Source organism: Lepidothrix coronata, unplaced genomic scaffold (assembly GCF_001604755.1).
Source record: "Lepidothrix coronata isolate B3197 unplaced genomic scaffold, Lepidothrix_coronata-1.0 Scaffold10, whole genome shotgun sequence".
Lineage (NCBI taxonomy): Eukaryota > Metazoa > Chordata > Aves > Passeriformes > Pipridae > Lepidothrix > Lepidothrix coronata.
This window is the reverse complement of record NW_016690190.1, coordinates 9,593,938-9,621,789: the sequence shown is the minus strand read 5'-3', so window position 1 is coordinate 9,621,789 and position 27,852 is coordinate 9,593,938. Positions and strand designations below refer to the sequence as shown.

The window sequence follows — 27,852 nt, the reverse complement described above, 5'->3', positions numbered from 1 at the left end:
CAGTCCCTTTTTTTGTTGCTGTTGTTGCTGGGGGGAAGAAGGGCCTAGAGTGTTTGCTCCAGCACGATCTGTGTAAGGTCCTTGTCTGCCTTTCCGAAGTGGGAAAAGCAAGAAGCAGCAGCATCAGGTGTTGGTGAGTACAATCCCAGCTCAGAGTTGGAGGAAATGTTGTGCCAGCACACATTAGCAGAGCAGTTCGCAATGCAAATGAACAATAGAGCCCCGTCCACCAAGCAGCTGCTAACTGCATAAAACTGTTACCAGGATTAACAGTGCCAGAGGCTGGAATGTAATCAAACTTGAACAGGTGAAATGGTTACGCAGCTGAGAGAGAGACTGTTTTACAGTAAAAGCGTGGTTTTCCACTGTTTTGGTGGCTGATAGATCTTGTGTGTGGCTTGATGGATTTAATTTTAAAATGTCATTAGTAGATATTTATGTTCTTTAATACCCCTCCTTACAGTGTTGTTGCTTTTTCTCTCAGTTAAACTGAAAAAACGTCATGTCGATTTGTCCTTTTAGAAAAGGAACCTGCTAAATCTCGCTTGTTGGGAGGGAACTTCCTTCTCAGGGGATTAATTTTAAACTGTTGCTGACATATCTTTCTTGCCATTAAGGATTTCTCTGAGTGTTTTCAAGGGGCTACTTAAGCTCTCATATGCAGTATCAGAGGATTTTCTTTGCTAGAAGTTTTTTAGCTTTATACAACCATTGACACGAGCAGGTTTTATGTGGAAGGACGCTTTCTTTCTACGTGCCAGAAGTAAAAATCCAGACCCACTTTCTCCAGTAATGGCATAAGAAAGAGCAAAATCAAACAGAGGGATGTAAAGCGAAAGCCAAGATAACAGTTGCACGTTTTCAGGTTGTTGTTCTGAATGACAGAATAAAAAGATCATGGACAAGTGGGGAAGACAGATTCTCGAGCTGGTGTGCTAGAGGATACATGTTGAACTGTCATCCACAGCAGAAGCTGATGTGTGCGCTCATCCGCTGGTTCGGAAAGGAGAGGATCCCTCTTAGATTGCAAATCACGCAATGAATGTGTGATTGCTACAGATCTTTCTGAATGAATAATTCACTGGTGTACTGTAATTTAGCCCACTGAGATGTGATTGCAGCTGTTCCCCTACTGTATATGTGTTTTGATTAAGTGGAGTGTATCTTATACCCCACAAGTGTATAAATAGCTCACGTATGTGATGTGCAAACACTGCATACATGCACACCTAACAAGAGCAGTCAAAGGAAACATTTTTATTTTGGGGATGATTGCTTAGTTGTGCATTTTAGTATATAATTTACCTTTTAAAAAAAATCTGCGTAGAACACTTCCCTTTCCTTTTTTAGTTCAGCTGTGAAGTCTTTTTAACTGTGGTACTATATAAAGGCTTTTAGCCAACATTGTGGTAGGAGGGTGTCTCTGTTATTAATGAGTTTATCATTCCAAAACCTTTGCAATATAAGAAATCACTTCTTTTGTGCCCGTTTTACAGATAGGAAACCAAAATGCAGAAACAAAAGTGACTTTTACCATGGTTTCACTGAACATTTGAAAAAATTAGGAATTGAGCATCCAGAAGTCCTTTCATGATGCTTTGCCCACAGACAACTGCCTTGACCTCTCCCCCTCAGAATTCCTTTTCCTCGGAAAGTGAGGCAGAGAAATTTTAGTAGTTTTGAAAATACTTGTGAGTTCCATTTGAAAGCCAAGCAATTTGTGATTTTGAAAATCATCTGATACTGCTTTACATAATATTGTGTTCTTATGCTGCTTCTCTTATAACAAACTGGTTGTATACACAGAATATGTTTGTACATAAAAAAAACCCGTTTGCATGCACCTAAATTGTACATGAAAACAGCAGTGATGACACCTGAGGTTTAGGCAGCTGTTACAAGTACTTTGTGTCTGTGACCAGTGTGTGACATGCAGAAACACGAGTGAATGTCTTTGGGGCATGCTTTGGATTAAAACAAGAAACTAGTTCCTGGTAAAATGAGGAACAGCACTGTTCCTGTATATAATTGACGGTACAAGTAGATTTAAGAACTATAACTAATGATGATACTTGGCTTCTCTGATTCAAAGTGTGAATAAGAAAGCAGCTTTCAAGATACTTCCTCTTTTGGCCTTGTGTGTAGAAAAAAAATTGCCACTTGGTGATAATAGGTTTGAATCTTAGATAAAATCTGAACTGATGCTGAAGTTAACTATTTGCCTCGTCTAAATTGGTGTTAAAAACCAGTTTATTCAGATCTATATATATGGGGGAAAAAACTGCATTTGGCTTCAATTAATTTTTGAAGTCCGGTGTCAGGAACTTGTAATTTTCCGTGTGCAAAATAAAAATGGAGGGAGCTGCAAGAAAAAAAAAGGAAAAAAAGGAGCATTTCTGTTGACTAGAGTTGGAAAATTTTTTAGGGCTTGGTCAAAAGCTCATTGACGTCAGTAGAAAGTCTCTCATTAACAGCACTGGGTTTGGCTTTTGGGGCATATGATGGCCCAGATTGTAATCTCAGTTAAATCCGATTCTCTTAGGGAATTTATTCACTAGTATAACACATTCAAGCTGCTCAAAACTATTTGCATTAAAAGTTTTCTTAAGCAAAGGTAATCTTTTTGCCACAACAAAGTGGTCTGTGAAAACAAATATATTCTCTATTGCGTATCTCCCGTGTAGCTTTATTCAGATTTTATTGAGATAGTTTTTAGCAATTTATGTTCTGTTTACAAAAATATACTTTTTTCTCCTGAAATACTGTGGTTTATTAGAGCAGAGACATAAAAAATTGCTCAGAAAAAAATTATTATTATACAAATCAGTAAAAACTGTGTGCATGTATATATATATTTATATCACTTTCATACCCTATAAAATGAAAACAATTTAAAAATTATTACGACTTTTTCGGCCAAGTCTGTAACTCAGCTCACGAGATGATCCAGTGGATTTTTTAGAAGTAATATTCATTGAACATCTGGAGTACAAAAATGTAAGGAAATAAGATAGTGAAAAAAATACCTGGAAAATCAGATCAAAGTAAAAACTATACACATTTATAGCATTATGTTTTATGCAGTGTATGTACTCTGCAGCAAGCTGTGTTTGGAGACACTGACCTAAGTTTTGCAGGTAGATATGGCATATGTTAGCAGAGGAAAAAATGGGTTTGAGAATTGTGTAAGAAGGGTAAGGTATAACAGAGACATAAAAGGAAAAGGAATATGTGCAGAGAACATTGTTTTATGTTGGAGGAGGCGTGGATTAGAAGGCTCTCACGTTAATGAAGGCAAGTTTGAAGATGCTGGACCTAGTTTTGCTTTCCATTAAAATTAATGAGTAGACCTCTGTGGACTCTCACGTGAGGAGGGTTGTGTGTATGTTCTGGGAAGTCACAGAGTTTTGCCATTGTGCTGCCAGTGAAAGTCATTAGGACCACCTTTGTGAAAAATACTGTCTCTATGAGAAAGGAAGGTTTGAGGCAGAAGAGAATAGAAGGAGAATTAGAAAGCAGAAAGAAATTGCTTCATCCTTTATAGATGGGAAAACTGCTTGAACTGTGATTTAAAATAAGTCATATGGCGAAGGGCATTTAGTATTTGGTTACTATTTTATTTCTTACAACAACTAGCCATCAAGGCATTAAGTACTTTATAAAGTCAGGAAATTAATGGTCCTTGTAAAAATTGAAGGTTTTTTTTTAGAAGGAAAGCTGTAAAAGAACAAACAATTAAAGGTAATCAATACCATTGTTATTAGGAGACCTATGAGTACAACACTTCTCAATTAGGGAAAAACTGTATTTTATGTTTCTCTCTTGCAAGCTGATCTTTGTTCACTCCAGCCTGTAATCTTGGTTTATGCTTTATGGGAAGGCTTTGTTCTGGGTGTTTTTGAAGCATTGCATGCCTTTTTAAAGGTTTCAACAGAAGAACAAACAGCAATGCATTCAAAGCACAAAGGATTGTTCTTTCTTTCTTTCCGTCTTTGTTTTTTTTCTTCTTCTTTAAGAAAAGAAAGAAATATTTCATCTTGTTTTTCTCCCCTTTCAGGAAGTTGATGGCAATAAAGTGATGTCTTCATTTGCCCCGCACAACTCATCTACCTCACCCTTGAAGGCAGAAGAAGGTGGGCGTCAGAGTGGAGAATCATTGTCCAGCACAGCCCTGGGAACCCCAGAAAGGCGCAAAGGGAGCCTAGCGGATGTTGTAGACACCCTTAAGCAAAGAAAAATGGAAGAGCTCATCAAAAACGAGCCAGAAGGTAAGGCCTGGGAAACTGGCCAAAATTTTCCGTTTTCTTTTCTCCAGATTCCTTTGGATATGTATACTTTTTAATCTTCCAATTTTCTGCTCTGTTTGCTTTTCCTTGCTAGCAAAACTGAAGTAAAAAACTCATAGTTCTTGTCTACGTTAGAGATAAATTTCAGCAATATCCCATCATAGCTAACATTTTTAGCTTTTCCCAAATTAGAATCTAGTGGTCTTTTTGTCACAGTTGCAATAGACGCAGTTCCTCAACTTGGGTGCAGTGAACCAATTCGAATTGCCTGGGGGCTTTTACTCCACTGCTCCCCTCTCCCCCATTTCTAGAGCTAAAAGCAGTGTTATCAGGAGTGTCAGTGGTTTTTTGTGAAATTATCTAGTGGGCATGTCCTTATTTGAAAGGTAAGAAGTTAAACTGGGAATTCATGAAAGCTTTTGTGTGGAACAAATCATCCTCTATTTATCTGTAGTGCAGGTGCTATACAAACACAGTACAGGCTTTCTCTGCATTATGTCTGGCCAACAAGTTTCAGCCTTGGCATGTTGGTAATAATTTCTGGAGAACTGGTTTCTCCTTGAGACTGTATGTCCAGTCGGTGATGATGCCACTTGTGCTCTGGAGGCTGAGACTTAGACCAGCCATCTCACCTCTGAGAAGCCACAGAGCAACTTTCCTTTAAGCAAGATTTTAATTTTTGCTTTTTTGGGGCAGAGTCAAAGCCCTGACTGGAAGATGAAGTTCTCACTACATTCTCCATAGGTATCTAGCACGCTTTCCAGATTTTTGGGGCGCTGTGAGGCAGTTGTGAGAACATAGCAAGCCTTCCTCCCTAGTGCACAGTAACAAGACTCTATTTTCATTTACACTCACCTATCCTGTTGTGAAAATGTATTTCAAATGTTTAAAAGCATGGCCCTCAGAGCTCCCCTCAGTGTGGAAGTATGAATTGACAGTACCTACAAGAAAATTTTAGGACAACCTGAATACTGGAATGAAAATATGGATGCAACCACAAGCACGTTGTCACGTACACAAGCATGACAGGATTGTAAATGAGTCTTTTCTTGACTGGAGCACGCAGGGTCTGCTGGGAAACAAATTCTTTGTCTAAGCATTTTTTGGAATGTTACTTATATTGTTTCTTTTGCATTTACATTGACTTAATAGTCAATGCCATAACATACCTTGTGCCTTTGGATGGAAAAGACTTTGGGGGGGTGGGGGTGGGAAGGAGACCAGGCTTTTATCTGAGAGAGAGAGGAAAGAACAGGGGGTTCTGGGCAATGTATAAATACTCTGTTGAGTATGAGGTTTCACAAGCTCCATTAGGGAAAGGCCACAGATAGACATGAGAATGGTTACAGAGCTTGTGCATTATCTCAGCTCCACTAAAATGAAAATATACAGTACAAACAAAAGATCTACAGCTTTGTGAAGAGATTGGGAGAGAGAGGAGGGGGAGCAACTGAATGTTGGGCTTTGCAAATGCATGCAACAAAAAATCTTTTCTTCCCTCTAGCCATTGTTCTATTGTCTTTCAAAGGCCATTAAATTGAACAGCAGGTTGTGATGAAAATTTCATTAAGCCCTAGTTAAATCATTATGAGGGTGCCATATTCACGTATCTGCTTACTCCCCATCCAGGAAAAAATGAATAGGAAAGAGTTGAGCTTTTTTTCCCTTTCTCCTTAAAAGCGAACTAACAAAAGTTCAGAAGTTAGAAGAGAATGGGAAATGGGACATGAAACAAAAGGAGGCCAGAGAGGTGAGCTGGCTAGGAAGAAAATTAGACTTGCATAAGAGCACTGAAAGGTGGTGAGGGACAAATACATCATTTTGACAAGTCTCCCTCCCCCTTCCCTTCAGCCAACATGATTGTTTTTAGAGTGGCTAATTAAAAAATATATATTTCTGGGTGCAGATGGCAAGACTGTTCTTAGAGATCCTCCACAAATACGAGTCTTTTTCCCTAAATGAGGTATGTACTGATACAAGCACAATGTCTCTCTGTTTGAACTCCAGCAGAAAATTATTGCCATGTCTTCTTCATGTAGTCCTAAAGTAAAGTTGTCAGTCATCACTGGTTGTTAGTCAGGTAATTAGCATATTAATGAATTTCCCCATGAATAAGATGTTACAAGTGGGAATCTTTGATAGTACATGTAGGTAACAATTCAGCAATTTGCGATCACCGTGTATTTCAGTAATAATTTTTAGTCTTGCTGGTTCGTGGAGCTTTGTAAGATGAAGACTAAGAATCTTGGTTAAGCTTTGCTGCATTATGTCAACAACAATAATATAATACTTTGTTTTCCTTTGGGAAGAAAGGGAAACATTTGCACCAGTAGTTGAGGTTTAATTAAATCAATTTCCTGTGAATCTTTCAAAGACCAGATATGAGCTAGATTCCCATTTCTCTATGTACTCAAAAGTTTATATATTATTTAAGTAGTACAATGGGCTGTGTTTGCTCTCTTTTTATTGTTTGAAATGGTCTTCTGAATTACTGTGGGAAACGTGCTTTTCAAGCATTCTTTCAAATGGCCTGTTTCTTCAAAATCTGAAAAAAAGAGTAGGCCTGGGTAGACAACTTTAGGTCTCGATCCTTGTATCAGTTAGGGAAAGGAATTGTCTTTTCTGAAACTGGTTTTGAGGATGAGTGAGATATTCCAAAATACTGATAACAGGTTTGACTGTTTTTTAAGAATCTTTATTGACACTGGCAGAGGTTTTCTTAAATTATGTTTGTTAGAAAATAAAAATAAAAAATTAGTAAATTTTGTCAGTAAAGGACAAGGATTTTTACATTGCTGCTAAACTACTGCTCAGAGTGCACAAATGCACACATGTATGTATGCATAATATAAACACATACATGTACTCACACATGAGCTGACAAGGGAAGCATCACTCTTCATATAAATGGTGATTTCCATGTAGATTTGTTGTATATATGCCTTTGGTTAATATGCCCTGCAGGAAACCATGCTGCCTACTTTCTCAAAGCCTGTCACTTCCCTTTCCTCCTTGGATATGTGTATGAGTTTTGGTTTTATTTTTTGTTTTGTTTTCATAGGGGTTTATACTTAGATCTAAAGCTCCATGCTCTTTTTTTTTTTTTTTTTCACCTCTAAACTTCCCTTTTTACCCTTGCTGTATGAAAGTATGTGATTGACAATGAGTCATGCTGACACAGAGACATGGAGTGTTTCAGGGAATCTGAAACTTGTGGAATTTTACTCATTACTAATACAGTGCTCATTTTTATTCTCTCAAATTCTGTGGAAAATCCTTATATGCAGCTTTAGTATTAGACCCCCAAAGGCATAAACCTATTACTGAAGTCACACAATGTTATTTTACATGAAACATTCTGTCCTTTCTAACTTGAACTTCAGAAGAGGAGTCAGCCCCCTTTTATTCTTGGTATACAATAATGAAGATAATGGAGTGGGTTTGGAGAAGCCTTATACACTGTGACAGACCTCAAGCCCTTGCCCTGAGGGTCGTCTGCCGACCACAGGATTCCTTTTGCAGCTCAAATCATTAGGCGAATGAGATACAGGCATGTTTTTCTTCTGTTTTCTTCAGGCATCAGGGGATGGCAGAGGCTCTCTGTCTGTCTGTTCTCCTCATTTGTAGAAATGAAATGGAAATCTCTTTGAAGTCACTGAGCTTGACACAAGTTTGTGAAAGCAAAGACCAAAGCAACCACTTAGGTTTTTCTTGCACTATTAATGGGATTGGATTGCTGTATTTTAATTTATGGCCTCTGCTTGTGGAAAATTAAATCTCTGAAATCTGTGTAGCCTTTCCCCTAAACGTATGGCTTGGCTTCTGGAAAAGAAATAGGCAAACAAGTAAATTCTCTCCTATTTTTAGAATAAGCCGGAGTACTCTTTGGCTCTTTACGTATCCTAACCTTTAATTAAGAATCAATCTTCTTTTTCTATTTTCCCAGTATATATTTGTACCTGATTATGTATCTGTTTATCTTTAAAATGTACATAGTGAGTCTTCTGAGGCCAAATCCATATTATTGTACACCATTTGTGGGAATTCTGGATAAAAAGGATCCTATGGGCATCTTTTGTGACCACAGAGACTGCACATATGAGCATCTGCACATGTGGGTGCAGTCAGTTATCTGCATGGCTCATTCTTCTGTGTTAAGAACCTCTGAAACTCAGTTCAGCTGGGCTGTTTAAATGAATACTTTGAATTTTCTATAAATACATGTACACACTTATATCTGTATATATTTAGACATAAATATATATAAACATGCACACACAAGAATTATATATATATATAGTGTTTCGTATTTTTCCTACTCCAAAATTTCAATCTAGTAGTCCTTAGGTCTTCTGAGTAGGAACAATTAATCTCAACTGTTTAGTAAGAAGGTATATGTGTGTTTGCAGTGCTTTAACAGGCAATGTGAGTACTGGAACCTCATGTATTATGATATGCAGCAATACTATAAGTAATTACTTGTCAGAAAAAAAGGGATGAGAAAGGCCTCTCGAGCATGATTTTTGTCTTCTGAATGTCTCCCAAAGGCTATTTGTATTTGATGTTTAAGTTTACATTATAAATCACAACACCTGTTCATGTACTAATTTAAATGGCTGTTGTTTAAGCAGTTCTGTAGACTATAAAAGTGAACTGTGCTGAATTGAGGCTCTCTAGTTGAAATAAGATCCCAGAATACCTCCTAATATTATCAAACTTTTAATCAACATATCTTGTAAAGAAATCAAGAGGTTTCCCTCTTCTTAAGACATAAATTCCAAAGCAGGCCATTAATGGGCATAGGAAGGGTGGCCTTTGAAATGCAGACTCTTTTAAAATCACATCTGATGAGATGGGAAGAAATAAAGTGCACGGATTCGGGGAAAGCCTAAGGATACTGTAATTGGTTGGGGTTTGAAATTCTTTTATTTGGTTCTTCACTGTCCCTTTGACAGAGTACGTGTTGAAGAGGCTTTGTAATGCTTTTCCACTGAAGGACAAACAAGGATACTTGGCAGTTGAGTACTTTTTTAAGTTTTGTTCGTACACTCCTGCTGCTGTGGAAGGGTGGTTCGGGTGCCTTGTGGTTCCATGTTCATCCCTGCAGTCTGTCACCAGAAAATGTGTCTTGTCTCGTAGAGCGAGCCAGCGTCAAACTTCCATGCACTTCTTTCAAAGACTCTGCCATATGGAAATATGCCTTCATATACTGCTGATACAAATAAAAAATAATTAATTTTTTTTTTAAGATGAGGCTTATGAAATAGGCCTGTGTGAAGAGAAGGCACTGTTAAATACTGTAGTAGCTTAAGCCTTTATTAACAAGTGCTTTAACTCCATAACTGAGGTAGGCTAGTTTGAAGCCCTGCCAGCTCTGACTTGCTCAAAGTGAAGTTTTATTCATTTGTCGCCTTCAGTTTTTAAGTGTTTTCCTTCTTAACAGTTTACCCCGATAGTCACGGTTTATTTCAACGGACGTTTTCAAAATTTGCTTAGATTCCCTTCCAAGTCTCTCTTGCTTGCATCCTCAAAGGTTTGTAGCTTTTGGATTTTTCTTTTCTCTTTTGATAAAGGCATCTGAGGTGCTGATACAGCATCTTAAATATAGAAGAAAGCATTATGGTCAAGTGAGATAGAGGAAATTTGTGCTTTTGGAGAAAAGATGCAGTCCCTCTCCCCCTCCCTGTTTTAGAATGAAAGTCTTCTCTGATGAATCTCTATAATTAAAATTTCTTTCTGGGCTACGTTCGCTCCATAATATTGGACAAGCAGGAGCCAAAGCAAAATGCTTTTTTTTTTTTTACTTCCCATCTTCAACAGTGTAGCATATAAGTGGTTCACCGACACAAAAATAATTATTTGGGCTCCTGTCTGCCCCTAATTCCCCAGGTAGCCAGACTCTTCACTAGCCTTGATTAGTTTCAATAGGGGTTTTCAAAACTTGCTGTCACTCTTGCCTCCACACCATTTTGATGTGCCTGTTTTTCCCCTGATGTATTCTAGCTAGGTCAGTTTGCCTTCATTTTTTGTGCTCTCTCTCGTTCTCTTATTTTTTTTTTAATTATTTATTTTTTTTTTTTAAATTTCCCCCTCCCCTGGAAAAGCCATTAGCTTTCTGAGCTTCATTTCAGCCCTTGGATAACTGCTGGAGAAACCTCTGACACAGACTGTAATATACAAATATACATGAGGGAGTGTGCCAGCTCTTTCTGTATGCTCGTGTGCCGCAGCTTTTGGAGATGTCATTTATTCAAGAGTGAAGAGCGAGCCACCTGTTTCTCGGGCCTCTTGTCCCTCATATTAAAGGTTCAAGCCCTTGCTGAATAGTAACATCTTAATCTGGGCAACATACACAACATTTAGCCAAAACCTATTTGTCGAGCTAGCAGGATTTGTGGGATTTTTTTTCCCCCTCTCTCTTACCCCCGAGGCGCTTGTCACGACCGTGCATATTAAAATTAATCAGACCTCCCAGGCTTGTGTGACTGTGTGGTTTAACATGAAGAAGTGGATATCAAGCATTTGCCCTAATTAAATAGGCCTGCTTGGTTTTGTTCTAGTGGATGCTTGGTCTTTTTTTAATAAGAGCTGCTTATGGAGGAGGCACGGCCAGCTCTAGAGTTAGTGGAGAGCTCACTTCAAAGTTTTGCCCACCACCTGCGCCCAGGATGCTGAGACCTGAAGGGCTCCCTACGTTCTTTCTTAACAGCACAATTTGTGGGAAGTGGAGGGGGAAGGGGAAAATACGGCCAAATGAGTGAGGGAGCGATCAGGGAAGGAGAGGCGAGGAGCTGGGATAAGCAAGCATGTGGATTGGCTTTTTGAAGTTGATTAAGATGACCTGTCATCCTGTCTGATTAGCTTTAGATCTCAGTCTGTGCCATGAGCTATTCACAAGGCTGTCTTGTGTCTTCTGTTTACCAGAAGCAAGGGAAAGCCTCTAGTATGGCAAGGAGCAACATTTGCAGCAACTCCCACTTGCTTGTTTAGCTAATGAAGTAGCCTTGTAAAAACACTCTGAAGTTTGAAGCTGTTGCTTACTTTTATTAGTTATGTGTCTGTTTAACGTTGATATTTTTAAGGTGGTTTGAGGTTTGCTGGTTTTACATAACTATATACATCTCCTGCGTTGTACATAAGCTGTACTGGGAAGATATAATTCCTTTCATCATCTTTTCTTCTCTTACAATTCAGTTGTATTGTGGTTTCTGTGTTGCCTCAGGAGAAAACATGCTATATGTGTGTGATTTCTATAGTGTAATGTATAGTTTCAAAAAGTGCTCAAAAAACAAGTGAAGAGTTGGGAGCTCTCCACCCTAAACACACTGAAACCTGTTAAATAGTAATTAAGGACTGATACCATTTAGCAATTCAACAAGTTAATTTTAGCCAAAAAATAGTAGAAAATTTGGAACAGTCAACATTTTTAGACAAAATGTTTCATTGGAAATGATATTTTTTGTTTTTAAATGTTTAAGATGATTAATCTGAAAGAGAAATGAAAACATTTCAATTAGGATTAAATAAAATATTTTGGGTCAGGTGGAAACAGCTTTTCCCCTGACTTGGTTTGGCAGCTGAAATGAAAAAAAAAAATGCAAACTAGTCAAATAAAAATGAGCTGCAAAACCTGGTGAGGTTCTGGGGGTGTTTCTCTATCTAATACCCTTAGGAGGACAAATGAGCAGTTGTTATAAAGGCACTTAAATACATCTGAATGGTTATGTGCTGTGGTTTTGAGGGAAACTGTAATATTTTAGTCAGAAAAGGTTTCAAAATTTGATTTCCCCCAAATGTGCAAATTTCTGTGCTTTCTGAAGCCTCAAGCCAGCAAAGTTTTGCAGCACGTAGGGCATCTTATTTTGAAACTGACTTTGGAGGTTTATCATACTTCATATGTTAGATGTCCTTGGCATGTCAGAAACCTCTGAGTCTGTTCTAGAGGGCCTAGAAATCTGCAGTGGTTACACTCCAGAATTTGATTTTGCTTTCTACTAAAATTCTTGCAGTCCAGTACACAAGCAGAAAGCAAAGCTTTATTTATCTGTTTCCGTAACAGTTCAAACTGCTGACGTAAAACCCAGCAGTTGGGATGATACTCCATTGATTTAAAAGTTTATTGCACGTCCGTGCACTAACTTATTCCCATCTTTCTCTTCCTCTTGCAGTGTTATTATTCCTATTTTATTTTTAATTTCAAACCTTGGCACAACCCAAATGTAAAGAACCATATTGACACTGCCAAGCATCTGTCTGGTGCTTGACAGGATCATAGAAACCCTTCCACTGTTTCATCTGGGTTGCTATTGGTTATTTAGCAACACAATGCAAACGGTGCAGTGTGGGTGTATGTGAAAAGGAAAGAAAGGTTGAGGTGGGGGGAAGGAGCCCTGTACGAGTAAATATGTCTTTCATCATATCTTTTGTTTGGTCTGTTTGCTGTGCTCTATTCAGTAGTCAATAGAAGTTGTTTGACGGTTCTGCAAAAGGGTAAGAAACCTTTTCTTAAACTTTTATTCTCCTGCTTTTGTCTCGGCCCATAAAGTTTTCTGCTTTTGTTTTTCTTGCCCTGCTTTGTTTTCACCTGTCTGTTGTGGAAGGGTTTTTGTCATTGCTGTTTATCTGATGTGACGTAAGGTGATACTTATGAAACACTCCTCATTGAGGAGTACAGGTGAAGTGGAGTTTAGAGAGCTTATGAAAGCTTTACTGCAGCGGTCTTTGGGGCAATGGAGTTCTTTCAAGCTTGAGTTTTAATTTATTTATTTAGCGAGAGGATGAAAGTGAAAACTGAGTGGAGAGAAGAGTCAGTCTCTGCTTTCTGCTGAAGAATGCCCTCTGAGCACTTGTGCGACTCGGTAGGGCTTTCTGAGATGTTTAGCCTTGATTTAATTCGTATTTAGGATCTCTCCTCCCAGCACATTAATATAATGCCAATGTAGAATGCATTGCATGGTGTAATTACTGGAGAGAGCAGTAGTTGGGAAAACAGACGGTAATTGAACACATGGCTGTTTATTACAACAGGACAGTGCTCCTACGCTGGTATTTAGGGCATTAATAGGGAAGAATTGATTTGTTGTTTTAAGATGAATTCAATCACTGTTGCTCAGGCCTTTGTTTGTTCAGGCCGAGTTATGCTTTGTTTGTGTTATGTGCCCAAGAGGTTTACACACCACAGCGTGGCATTAGTCATGCAGAGGGCTTGGGAGCAGAGAGCCATTTAAATGAACAAAGGACATTTTTCTTTTTGGCTCTGTTTATCTTCCTCTCTAGTTTTGTTACCCTCTAATCTATCTCCATCTCTCTCTCCCTCTTTCTCCCCCCCTCCTTTCCACCCCAAGCATTTCTGATCAATGCAGAGGTCCTCCTGCTTTCTTCCTTCCCCCTCCTCCTCATTCACCCTCCCGAAGACAAATGGAGCTGTGATTGACAGGTGGCAACACGGGGTTGTGGCACTGGTGTAAATAGAAGTGGTGGCTCCCAAGTTTGTGTAAGGAAGGACTGGGATGGGGGGCTGGGGGAGAAACGTTCGACTTGGAGGGAAATCATTGCGTTCAAAGCGAGCAGAGCGGGAATGAGGTGCAACACCTTGTGCCTCGACTCTGGTGGTTTTGAACAAGGGAAAGGCAGCACTTTTTGTAGCTCCTGATGGCTTGTGCTCCCGATGAGCCCCGTGCGGGGCACATCCTGGATCAAATGAGCTTTTTTGCTCTCTTCTCACTGATGAGAGTCGAGGGGAGGAAGAGAGAACCATATGACTGAAGTTGAATCCCTGGTCTCCCTGTTGTGAGCAGTGTGGTTTATATTTTAGGCTCATTGTGCTTGAGAGGAATCTCGCCTATTTATTTCTGAGTGTAGGAGAGTTAATAGACACTTCAGAGCGATGTGGGCCAAATTCTGCTCTCAGATGTAAGTTCACCACTCCCCCTGAATACGCAAGAGCTTTGAGAAGGCAACATTTGACCCAGTGCAGGATTTGTAAAGAACCCAACGTGACTTGATTTTTTATCCCTCTACAGACAGGGATTAGGCCTGTTCCTAGAAGGAGCAGTACTAAGGGAACTGAAAGGTAACAACAACAGGAAAGTCTGTGCAGTCATTAACTGGTAGAAACTTGTGTTTCCTAGGTGGTGAGATACTTGTACCTCTGTACAGTAGTGCATGGTGAATTAGCACCAAGACTTGCCTTTTGGAGGTATAGAAAGTACTGGCTTACACAGCACAAGGAAGGGGAGGTACAGATGTGGGACATGGAAAGCCAGATTCTTCCTATCCGGGAGAAATAACAATTTAGCACATATGTTCATACACCACAATGCGCAGGGAAGGATATGAACCTCTGTCCTTCATCTGAGCCTTTTAGCTGTAACTAATTAAATTACTGAATCTCCAAATAAATAATAGACATGCAGGAGATGACGACTAGATATGACTAGATATGAAGTCCAGCAGTGACTGCAGTCATCCCTGCAGTCATAGGCAGCTGGTTGTGTATGGGACACGCTAGTTGGCCAGTACTTATGAACCATTTCTAAATATGTATGAAGTGCAGTTGCAAAGGCCCAGCCCATATGCCCAAGGGAAAATTTCATTCCCACCTCAAAAAAAAACCTCAAACAATTATTGTGTTGCCCTGCCAATAAGAAAGAATGATCACAGCTGAAGGTTTAACAGCCTCCAAGTTACCACTGGTGTCCAAGTGCTTTATCAGAAAGGAAAGTGTCTCTCCCGACTTGGAAGTGGTTATCCAAGTGTCCTGTTTTTCCAGTACAGTTTGGAATGTTGCGCTAGTTTTGTGCTGTAGATTAGCCCACACAATCTTAAGGTAAATAGTCTAGAGACAAAGATCACATGGAAGAAAAAAGCCTCTTGGTTTTGTATGCACTCTGATGGCTTTTTGCTAAACTTTTTTCCTTTTCTGTTTTGCCTACAACACATATCCCATTTCAGCAACTGAGCGTCTTATCTCCCACAGAGTCAGGCACCGGGGAAAAAAAATGAAAAAGCAAAAAAGTCAACAACTAACCAGAAAAATGGTTTCAACTGTATTCATTACTATGTATTCATTTGATCCTGTAAGATCGCTGTCTTGTTGCAAAGTGTAAAGGATGTTAACATATTTTTGCTGGGATATCTATATTGAGACTTAAATAAAGCCAAGTATTTCCAAATAGTTCTATTTCCTTGTATACGAAATTAATATATGAAGATGAAACTAGAGGACAGCAGGCTTTTGCTAATGATTGTCAGCTGCAACAATTCTGGATTCCACACTGAGCTCATGTGCAGCCTTAATCAGCAGTGCTGTTTAACTAAATATGGAGACATTTCACTGAAGATTATTTTATTTTAAGTCTTTTTTATGCATTTCCTCTAGCTGTGTCATCTAATTGATTCACAGCTCCTGTGAAGCTTTGGGGTATGGGATGCATATCCAGGCAAAATGCATTCTTCTTTAACTAGATTGGCCAAGTCAATCCTATCTGAGTTCAGATGAATTAGGAAGCTGCCACTGGGAATCATTCCGTAACTAAACATAAAATTATTGGATGAATAATACACATGATGTAGGGGTTTAGGTTATACCTTGTTCTTTCTGCTGAAAAACAAATGTGGTCCTTTTGAGATGATCATGGGGGTTTTTATTATTTTATTGCTAGGCAGGTTACTGAATGGGGGAACACATTACCTAGTGGATGTTACACAGTGAATGACTCAATATTTCAAAGTAATGGGGCCCACAGAAGACAAAAAGACAAAATAATTAGAGGTGCTTTCTTACATTGCCAGATTGCAAAATTTGCCCAGTTTTTCTAATGTAAACTCGTTTTTTTGGTTGTTGGGTTTGTCCTGGCCTTATGCCATTAATATAGCATGGAACAAACTGCCATTAAAGTGCTAGAGAGAGAGAGAGATTTCAGCTGGCAGTATCATTTCATCCTTGGTTTCTCACAGGTTGTTGCTAACAATTGATCTGCTTATGTTGGACATTATAAATGTTCACCAGAAATCAGAGTACGTCTACCAACCACCACACTCCCGAGTATTTTCAGGAGCAAATGAGATGCAATATGGCTGTGTTTTTAACTCACCTGCTTCAGCTCTTGTAGTAGATGAGTCCCTGTAGACATAAAGACGGGTGAAAAAGCATCAAGAAGAGAAGAATGAAGATGCCTGCTGCATTTGAGTAAAGAGGCACCATTAGCAGAATGAAATGGGGAGAAAATTTTTGTAAGCTTCTCAGTATAACTCTTCAAGGAGGTTAAAAGATATGCTCTAGTATTCTTCAGATCTTCTCTTCTCCCTTAGGATGCACCTTTGCAATCTGATTAATCTTGGGATAGTGAAAATACTGGTGGGGATTTGTTTGTTTGATCCATTTTTATTTTTTTTTTTGCAAAATCTTGTTCCTACCAGAAGGGCATTGAGATTGTTTAGGCAATCCCAGGTAGCTTTCCTCCCAGGCTGAATGCAGTCCATAAAGCTGTCAGTTCTTTAGCTTAATACTGGATCTTAGTGTATTAATTCAAGGCTTTCAGTGATCTAGGACACAACATGTGCCAGGAGTGGGAACTAAAATTAGAGGCAGACTTTTGGCTGTGAGAGCTGCTTGAGGCTACTCGAGGTGAAAGAGGAGGGAAGAGGCCTGACGTCAGTCACAGCCCAAGGACTGCGAGATGTCCGAAGCATCCCCCCAAAGCAGATACAGGTTTTTCTGCAACACACACTGTAGGGAATGACCCTTCCTTTCTTTTCTTATCCCACTCACTGATACAGCACTCAGTGGTTCATTTCACTCTCCAGCTCCTTGTCAAAAGCTCTCTTAGTTCACTTGCTACAGCAAAGTCCAGTTCTTGCTATACTGGGATTGTGATTTCCCCCCACGCTCTAAAAGAAACTCGGGTAGTTGCTAATCTTCTATGACATGCACCTAGAAAAAGTGAAACAACGTGAAATTCTTATGAAGGATTCTAAGTTTCCATTCATAGAAAGCAGCTCTTGGTGATGTAAGCTCATAGTTAAAAAAAAAAAAAAAAAAAGATTAGGTGAAATAGGGCTGAGCGACAGGAAAATTGGTTCTTCCTCCTTACCTTTAGTGAATGTATTTTATTATGTAAAATTTTATGCTGTTGGCTGTATGCGAGAATCATTTCCCTGTAATTTTTTTAATATATCATAATTCTGTTAAGGACTATGAATGAGGAATAATTAGGCATTATTGTTTGGTTATGTAGATTCTCTTGTGATCCTTTCATGTTTACTTCATTTAAACTGTCGATACTGTTCTTGCCATGTCGAAATAATGACTGTGTTACTTCATGAATATGAGATTACAGGGGCCTTGTTTTAAATTGCTGTAGCACTTGTTCCTCCTCTGTGATTATTTCAGGCCATCTGAAACATATTCTTTCTTTTTGAAAAGAGAAATACTCAGAAGCACAAGTTCACAGACATTTCATCTTTACTAAAACATCTTCAGTCTTTACCTTATCCTGGCTTGTCTCTTTCTAATAGCGTCAGAAGGGTGCACTTTGGCACTGCTGTGGGATTCAGAAACATAAGAGGGGGTCCTGATCTAAATGAGATACATAGAGACTATTCTACAATGCGAAAATTTTGCCTTATATTCAAACATTGAAAGATTTGTAAGTTTTTATTGTCAGAGAAAAAAACCTTCTCCTCTGAAATCTGCACTGTGAATCTAAACTCTGATATTTTGCTCCTATTCATGTACAGCACTTTCTTTGATGACTGCTGGAGTTCTGATCTCACAGGGAGAGGAGAATATTGGAGTTGAGATTTCTTGAACAGAGCTTAGGGGATAATATTGTGTTTAGTTTGTTTCACTAGATGCAAGCTAATCAGAGAATAATTAACAGTCAAAGTGCCAAGGTCCTTATTCATGTAAAGGATCTGGTATTGAAGTCCTCAATAAAGTAACACTCACATTGAATTCAATGAGACTTTAAACTGAACAAATGCTTCAGGATTTGTCCCCAGCCCTTTTCTCCCTGTCAGTTTTTAATGAGCATCCCACAAAAGTGTTTAACAATTGTACTGACTTTGATTTTTCAAGGTTTGGGAGAAAATTGCTTTCTCAGGTTGAGAAAAAGATGTTGAAACAAAAAAACCCACATTTTTCCATCGTGATGTCTAACATACTGTAAGCAGATTCAAAGACTGTTTCACCTCATGCTCTGTGGTAGTTAAGGATGTTACAAAGAGTGTTGAAGAGAAATTGCCAGGAGGAAGAATTACAGCTGATAAATGGAGCTATTTTAGACCTCATCCTAAATTCTTGAGATTGAGATAAAATTTAGACAGAGAGGTAGATACAGATACAGGTACTTTGTTTGTTTGTTTGTTTGTTTTATAAATGAAAGGGGGGAAAAAAATGCCCCTGCTAAGATCACCATATACAGAGCCTGGTGTTTGAATGCCTTGATTTTGTGTCAGAAGAAGCAGCTAGTGTATCTGGATTCATCCTTTGCCTTGCTTTCCTCGGTTGTCACTGAGAGCTCCCAGGCTGAGACAGATGGCTGCTGGTTTAGTTGTGTGCGTGGGAGACAGGAACTTCCACATGTGATTTTTTACCATTTGGTAGTAATTAGTTTGTTGTATAAATTAACATTAACTGAACCATTCTTCAGGCATTGTTTGTAATTATCTTCTTTGAGCCTCTGAGTTGTGTAAAGAAATAAAAAGCGGGGAAGAAACTGCTTCTTATTTTGTGCAGGGAAAGGACTCTATCATTAAGCAGAACAGAGCAGCAATTATCATTGCATGCCCAGTAGACTGAGAACTTCGAAAAAACCCTTTAAAAAGCAAGAGTGTTTTTTTTTCCCCTGTAAATATTAAAGGAAATTAATGATTTAGAAGTGCAGATAGGCTTTATAAAATTTGTAAGAATGAAGTATGGATATAAGCAAGGGCGATTGTGCCTTCCTGACATCATCATCATCATTATTACTGCTAGTACAACTACCACTGCTGCTGTTTTGGCATGTGTTTATAAGGAGTAGAGGATTTCTTTCTTTTTTAAAATATACGTTCTCTCCATATTATTCTATTTTTTCCCCCCATCTTTTAAGCGTTTCCTGATCTTTTTTTGTGGTAGGCAGTAAGGATCTTGTGCTGCATATCGGGCAATGAACTGTTGTTAGTGCTGGTTTTCTCTGGAGATTTCTGTCATTTCCAGCAACCAGCCAAATTGGAATTGTCAGGAGAACAGCCTCTCACATGTTCCTTGGCACTTCTGTTTCCAGACTTGGCCAGAATCCAGACATGCAGAGGTTCGTGGATGTGAAAAATAACAGGGAAAATGCCCTCTAGTATTAGCCCAATATTTTAGTAACATATTGGGAATCTCTAGGTTCGTTTGCTGGAAAAGTTCAATGCTTCAGCAAGTAAGAAAGTTTTATATCTCATTAGACTGAAGTTTTTTCCCCTTTCCTACCCAGGAGCAGGTGAGGACTGGCGTTGGTGTCTGTCTTTTAATAGAGTTTTCCTGCCCTGAATACAAAGCTGGCAAGATGGACAGCACAGCATCGTGCATTAAATCCTCTTGCATATAGACTGGGTTGTGGTAGTTAAACTCAGGTACAGTCCATCACAAGGCACTCCCCAGCTTCATTAAAATTACTTCAGTGTCCAAAGTGTACCCTCCAGAGAAAGGTTCATGTGACTTGAGTTTAAAGTGTCCTGGTATTTTCTTGTTAAACAAAGCAAAGATAGTTTTAGACCCCGACTTGAAACTTATATAGGTAATTTGCTGCTGATTTTAATTTTACTTAAATTTGTTGCGTACAGGACTCACACCTGAGAAGTGCCTTTGGATCTTCTTTCTCCTGTCAGAATTGACATTATTAGTTACATTTGTCCAGATAAATAGTTTTGCCTGGACAATAAATGCTAAATGAGGACTTGAAATTCTGAAATAAGTAAATAAATGCAGCTTAGTTAAGAATCGCTCTGTTTTTCTTGGCACGGTGAATGTAGCCTATATGAAGCTCCATGCTGTTTGGGAAAGAGGAAGGTGAGAGGGAACATGTGGGAGCTTTAGTGGCTGCAAATGTAAAGAGAATACAAGCTGAGTACGCTGAAACCTGCAGCTAAAAGAAAGCTACCATGGATGGTTTTCATTCCGATTTTCTTTCCGGCAAGGGTTAATGCTGTAGCTGAGAACATCTGTGATTCTCCAACTTTTGATATCAATGAATCAAACATCTTCTGAACCATTCTACTGAACACTTCTTTTTTTTTTTTTCAACTACAAAAAATGAAGGTGCCAACCATGCTTTGATATTGGTGTGACAGCACAGTGGATGGGCTTGCAGTTAGCTGAAGTGAGCACGTGAGCTTTTCAGTTCACCTTCGTCCTGCTGAAGGGCTGTGGAACATGAAGGAAGAGCTGAACCACAACCCTTTGTGTTATGAAGCGTAGAGCTGCAGCATCATTGTACCAACTGTAGGGCTGCTTTTTTCTCATCCCTGAAGGAATACAAGGAGAAAAGATTGGTCCTGTGGCTAAAAGCACAGAGCAGACTCAGAAAACACAATTTCTGGGTTTTGTTTTATGGGGTGTTTTTTTTTGATGTATTTGCCACACAAACGTCATTCTCTGTGTCCAATTTCCAATTTTGGTTTTAAAGCAGGGTTGATAGCAGTAGCTGTGTACTTCTTCACAGTGGTGAAGTTTAATTACTGCTTGGGAGATGCAGCCTGACAGTGGTCCTGCTTACAAGAAGAGACTGGACATAGGTCTGTTACAACTCGGACCCATTTGTCTGCCTAACTAGAAATGAGATTGCAGGTTGAGTTTAGGAGCCTTTGGCCTGGATTCAGTAGCAGAGCTCACTTTTGCCTCAGTGGGATTGCTGCAAGTGGAGCAGCTGCAGGGTTGGGCCCGTAGGGTTGTTTGGGCGATGGGAAGTTGGCACAGTAGCTTTGTGTGGTAGTTACAGTACTCGGAAAAGATCTGGGTTCCATAGATTGTCCTTTCTAGGGCCAGACAGTTCTCCACGTTGAATCTCTTGGTGCTCTTACCCAGAGCAAGGGCTGTGCTGGGACATCCAGCTGTGATCCTGTGGGCTTGCAGCTCTTGTGGCGCAGGACACCGTGCGCACGTGCCAGAGTGGGAGATCGTAGCCTTAAGAGGCAAAGATAAAAATCATTCCCTGCTTGCCTGCCACATAAAAAATTTCTTGCTGCTTCACACGCTTTTCCTCACATGCCTTGTAGAATTTATTTATTTATTTTGTGGACATGCGAGTTACAAGCTCTGGCATGGCAGGAAGGTGAGGAATTTTTTGTTTTGTTTTTAGTTTGGGGAAGAAGCGGGTGGGAGGGAGCGTGTGGGAGCTTCGGTGACTCGGAGCTCAGAGAGAATGCATTAATTAACCCAGGAGGATCGCTGGGATGCAGGAGTGAGAAACTGCAGCTTTAAAACCCAGTGATCTTTATCCATTGTTGGGTTTGGGTCAAAGACCTTGGATAAGAGAAGGGGGAAGAAGGGAGAGCAGGAGGGTGGGCACAATGGGAACCAGATGTTTCAAGCTGGCGGGGGTTGGCCTCTCAGTTATTGTGTGACAAGCCACCGATCTCCCCCGCACTCCCAGCCTTCAAAAGTATGTCATTCTTTTCTGGAGTCCTCCTGTCCTCTGCACAGGGAGGGGGAGAAAAGAGGAGGGAGAGGCCCACACATGCACACACACACATACATGCACACATACATACATACATACACACACACGTGCACACACGCCCGCACAGACAGCCCTGGCTCTGCTTTTTTCCTTTGGCCTACCTTGTCGAATGGCCCTGGAAGACTAAACAGGTGTTATCTACTTTTGATTTCAGTGCATTTAAATTAATCCTGTCAGCTCAGCTGTTAAAACAACTGTCATCTCCAGCTGTTAGTAATTTTCGACTGGGCACTTTTACAGGTTGCCAAGTTCTGAGCCTGCATTGTGAATCTCTCGCTCCCTTTCTCTCAAAGCGCTATAGTAACAATTTGTATTTTTTTTTAAAGGGGACTCGCACTGCACTGTTTTTACAGCGAACCCTGTTTATTATATATTGAAATAATAATATCACAAAACCCAACATCGTCATGCCAGGCTTTGGGATAAAGAGCTAAACCATGTGTGGAGTGCGGTGCATATCAATCTTCTGTGGGTTTGTTGCAGCCTCTCTGTGCATTTTAAATTTGAATGAGAGATGAATCAACCTGAGGGTCTGGGAGGGAGGGGGGGGCCTCTAAATTTTTATTGCCAAAAATAAAGCCTTCGTTTTAGAAGCACTGGTCTCTCTTTTCCCTTTTGCCTTAATGTACATTTAATTTTCATAACTGGTATTAACAGGAGGTTCCTTGAACTGAAAACATTTTAAATACCTTTCAGTTGTTAGGTTAATGACATACACATGGTAGCCTTAAGAATTGTAGGGGGAAAAAAATCATACACTGAATACATGTTATTGATTTCAGTAGACACTCTCTAATGTGACTTATTCCTATGTGTTCAGGATCTATAGTCCATTACCAGTGCTTCAGAGTCAGAGAGCACTTGTGGATTACACAGACCTGAATCCTGACAAGGAAGGCTTTCTGTGCCTTTAAGATTTCCACTCATTGCAGTTGTCTGGCCACATTTTCAACTGGTATAGAACAGAGGCTGCTCCCTTGACTTATGTTGCAAGCTGTCCTTAGAACACTGGAAAGGATTATTCAGGCATTCTTTTGCACGTTCCTAGGAAAATGATGTACTTAAAAAGTGGCAATCAAAGTAGGTAACCTTTTGTCAGCAGACCAGGTAGCCAAATAGAAGAGAACCTTTAAAAAAATAATGCTTTGTATAGTCTGTCTCCTACATAAATAAGGATACTGTTTCTGTAGCTTAAAGACTTCAAATTTGAAACCTCATTTCTTAAGATTTTAATTTTCTGTTAGTTTTGAATTTCATCAAGAAAATTCTGTTAAAATGAGAAATACTTCCCAAGTATTACCAGTAAAATTCTTTTCCTTTTACTCTTTATTCTTATGCTTAGATGAAGAATTATGTTATTTAAGAAAAACAAAAAAAAAGCCAAAAACTGTAGCAGTTAGATGAAAGATAAAAAGTCAGATGCTGAAGTACCATCTAATTTAGCAGGCTAGGTGCTGATTTCATTTCCACCTTAAAATGTATCTCTGCTTTTTGGCATATCCAGTCTGTAATACGGTATTGCAGCTATCTGAGCAGGATCTTAAATTCCAGTACAGTTGTGGCTGTTTTTGAAGGTCCCCATGTTAATGTCTTCCTAGAGAAGCCTTATTTGTTGTGAAATAACTGTATTCATATGCATCAATCTTTGGGTGAGCCATCATCGTTACCTTTCTTCTCAAATATTTAAAGTAGAACATGAAGCAACGTCTTCAGATTTCCCACTCCTTAGTAAACAACTGTAGTATTTTTCAGTTGAATGTGAAAGGTTTACTGAAGGTCTCATTTAGTATTAAAATCTGGAATACTAGCTATGAAGTGCACAGGAGGCTGTGGATATGTAGGACCAAATTACATACCTATTTACATGCATACAACTGGTGTTGTACTGTGCTACTAGCATTAGCAGGAGCTGTGGTTGCTCTTGAATTCTGCTGTGTCTCTCATACTGCATGCATAAATACTGGAGCTACAGTGGAACATCAGAGACATTTTAGTAGAGTTTAACATTTCCTTAATGTAAGAATTTAATCAATAATATATTAATCTAAAATTCTGATTTCACAGAAGCTGCTACTGGGCACGAATCTCCTTAGATCAAAGCAATACTTCCTATAATATACTGCCTTTTTAAAAAAAATTAACTGAAATGATTGAAACTTCAAATAAAGAAAGGGTAGACTCTGATGGAATGCTTTCTCTACTCAGAGTTCAAGCATTTTGTTTTAGGGAAATTAAAGAGTTCAGGCTCTGATGCAGTTTCATTTATAGTATATGTGACACTTCATTGTTTAAACCTGCATCAAGCCCTGCTGGAAGATGCATTGCCAAATGTTCTTGCTTACAAGGATTTATCAGTATAGGTTTAGTTTCTGCTTTGTGAGAAGCCACTAGTTTGAAAAGCAACTGAATTTTGAATCCAAACATGCTTATGGTCCTTGAGGTGGATAGCTTCTTCCTTACTCCTTCCATCTCCACATCTCATCCCCACCACCTCTTGCACCAGAGTTGATGTTGGACTCATGGTTTCTTGGTGCTGAACACTGTTAAAGGTACAGCATTTTTTTAAGATTATGTGGTGGTTAACTTAATTCTACAAAGGCTAGTTTACACTTATTTTTCATGTCGTATTTTCCCTTTTGCACGTTCCTTTCCTTGCAGACACATGGTTTGAATCTCCTTTGGCATGGCACCATTGTAAATGTCAGGTAATTCCTGTGACATCACTGAAATTGTCTGTGTGTAAAATTGAAGTGAGTGAGGCCAAATCAGATCCCAGTGTCTTCAACATAAAAAAATGTATGTCTGCTTTGCTTACTCAAATTAAATGGTACTTCTAAACCTTTGAGGGTTTTGTGCAACTCGAAGGATTCCATTAATCTTATCTATATGCAGTAAAACCTTGTCAATTCACACTAATGATTCTGGGAGTTAACAGGTAAGCACATTTTTCAGCTGGCTTCCCTGTGGGTGAGGGACTGAACCTAAACTCTTGACCCTACACATCTAAATTTAGGGGTATTCAAAATCTGAATTTTGCAACTCAAGTCAATATTTAAATTTCTTCGACTTTGCATTTAGTAGTTTTTGCCAACTGATTTGTGTTTGACAATCCAAAGGTGTAACAGATATCTACATACTCTTATTATCTCTTGGAAGATAGATAGAGCACACATAGGAAGGGTGGGGGGCTGTGGAATGCTCTGGTCTGGCTCAGGAAGAGTCTGCAGGCACACAAATATTCATGCTGCTGAATTCATAAAACCTGTTCCCATCCTCAGGGACTGAGGAAAGCCCCTTTGTGGCCCAGAACCCAAGGGACCTGTGTGTCCATCCCTTTGTTTCATTCTCATGCAACTGGAGTAAGTAGAGGAAGATTTACCTGAAGTCTGGTGTTTGGGAGGAAAGGAAAGATTGCTCCATTGCTTTCTTTCTCCAGTGACAGAAAAAATACATAACGTGAGGAAAAACAGGCTCTGGTTATTTATTCCTCTTTCAGTTTTCATCTTTCAGTTCCATATCTTATTTTCCCTTTGTTTCTACTGACTTTTCCGATCTTTCCACTTGTATTCGTGAAAGAGCTCATTAACATCCATTAACTAGATTCGATGAGCATGAACAAGCATCTCTGAGGCAAGCAAGAAAAGTGACAGTAATAGCAAAAGTAATAGTGAAAATTTGATATCAACAGGACATGACTGTGTAAAGTGCATTGGAATGTCAATATAGTGTAGACTATTGATAGGCTTTTAATTAAGCAGTGTTTTCTGTTAGATGAGATATTAAATGCAGTTCTTGACTGTTCTTACAGATCTCTAACCCCAATATATAATAAGCTATACTTCCCAAGTTCCTGTGTTCATAAAACCAACAGTGCAAATTTAAAATTATCAGTATATTGCCACGACCCGCTGTGTGTTTGTTCTTATTTTGGAGAAAAAGTGACATTTTCAGTTTATCTTGTTGTCTAGAAAGGACTGTAAGCTAAGCTGAAAAAACTCCTCATTTGCATTCAAAGCTATAATGGTAAATGTATTGCTTAAATTGCTAGAATTTCTCCGAGTAAGGCAGCAAAAAATTCTGTGTCCTGCTAACTATTGCCAGCCATCTTTGATATATAAACCTCAAAGCAACCACATTCATATAGCTGCACTTGTTTTCAGTTGTACCAACTTGCTTCCAACATGAGAGAAGAGGAGGTTTTTTACTTTCCATAATAAAGCGGTTGTTTTGGTACCTTTGAAGAAAACTTTCTGTGTCAGCTGTTGATGGGTGTCCTGGACAATACACTGAAGTATTTACCTCCTCTCCAGGTGGACTACTTGTCAGTGGTCATGTGTCCAGATTTTTTGGATTCCATCTAGGTCATGGAAGATGACATTTTTCAGCACTTTCAGAAAAACACAGAAAAACACAAGAGATAAGCACATTTATGTGGCATTGGTGGGCTGTCACAAACAAAGTCAACAGAGTTAAGATTAGGACTGTGTATTTCCTTGTGTGCCTACATATGTGCATGTGTTTATGTTCCTCTGAGAAGCTAATGTAAACTTATGCCTATTTCTGCTCTTCAGTGGAGGACAGGAAAGACAAAGCCCAACACCTGCACTGCTTTTAAAAAATTTGTTACGTTATAAACCTATTGAGGCAGAGATGATGCTTGCTTTGTGTTTTCTTTACCCGTAACTATAATGTTAGTATTATAAAAAAACCAGCCCTACTCACATAATATGCACCAGTAAAGGTAACATTTCTTCATTATTTCCTTCAAGATTTTGATTTAGAATTTTCAAAATCTTAACATTTTCTGACCAGTTCATGTGACAAAGTAGAAGTGGATTTCTGCCTTGCCTATTGTCCTTTTAAGTGGATTTTATTTTCAAGCTTTCAGGAAGCCACAAAGTATATAACTTTTTTTCCAGTCCATTTCTGCCCACCTTTTTCCACAGTCAAAAGCTCTGGACTTATCCATAGGATATTTTTCAATACAAGAAATGCCTGGAAGTATTTCACCTCAAGACAGTTATAGCAGACAATTTTATGCTAAGGTAGAAGAGTAAGTGCAGTTGAGCAAAACCGCTTTAAAACAAGTTTAATGTATAATTATTGCGGTTTTCTGCAGTTTCAGAGTATGGTCGTGAGGAAGTCATCACGAAAAATAAGAATTTGCAACTTGTCAGCTCTTTCTGATTCCTCCTTGCATGATTCTTCTGTACCTGTTGTAAACTACTGTAGCGTTGTCTTCTTTCAGGGATCACAGGTTTATCAGGTGGGCTGTGGGTAAGAGGATGTACAAGCAGTTCCAGTGAGTGGCCGCGTTCTGCGAGGTCGTATTGCCGCCTGTCTTACGAGAAGATGTTCAGATGTTTTGCATTTGGACAAGGTCCATTGGTGCTTTAGCGATATTTCCATTTGAGGTTGCTGTGTGATATTAATTCAAGCTGTTATCCTAGTAAGTCAGCTGTATGAACCTTTTAGAATTAATGCTTCTTTTCTTTAATGAACACTTTTCTGTTCATTTTTTTCCTGCTGGAGAACCAGTCGGTTAGTTTAGTTCTGTTGTATAAGTTGCTTCCTTTCACTGTCACATCTTTGGTTTTAAAACAGTTTGTTGAACGTTCTGAGAACATCTGGATGTTCTTACAGCTATAGGGAATGTGGCTAGAACATAGTTTTAGGAGGCTTAGTTAGTTGCCCTGGTTAGAGATCTCCAAGAGTGCTCTTGAAGAGTGTCAATGGAAGGAAGACTCGTGCAAACAAGAAGGTTCATGTGAAGCTATGAAATACAGGAAATACAAACAGTAAAATGTAGGAATTTTCCCTTGGTTGTATTTCCATAACTGTTTAACAGTTTGCAAACC

The 27,852-nt window shown here is 39.1% G+C and overlaps 1 protein-coding gene across 15 annotated transcripts in view; it reads left to right on the top strand.

The window, feature by feature from the left end:
• SOX5 (SRY-box 5) overlaps positions 1–27,852 on the top strand; it is a 641,654-nt gene that overhangs the window by 414,574 nt on the left and 199,228 nt on the right. For all 15 annotated transcript variants that reach the window (XM_017804823.1, XM_017804827.1, XM_017804821.1 and 12 more), the window contains one exon: positions 4,058–4,268. In XM_017804823.1, coding sequence (XP_017660312.1) covers positions 4,058–4,268 — 211 coding nt within the window. The remainder of the gene's footprint in view (positions 1–4,057; positions 4,269–27,852) is intronic.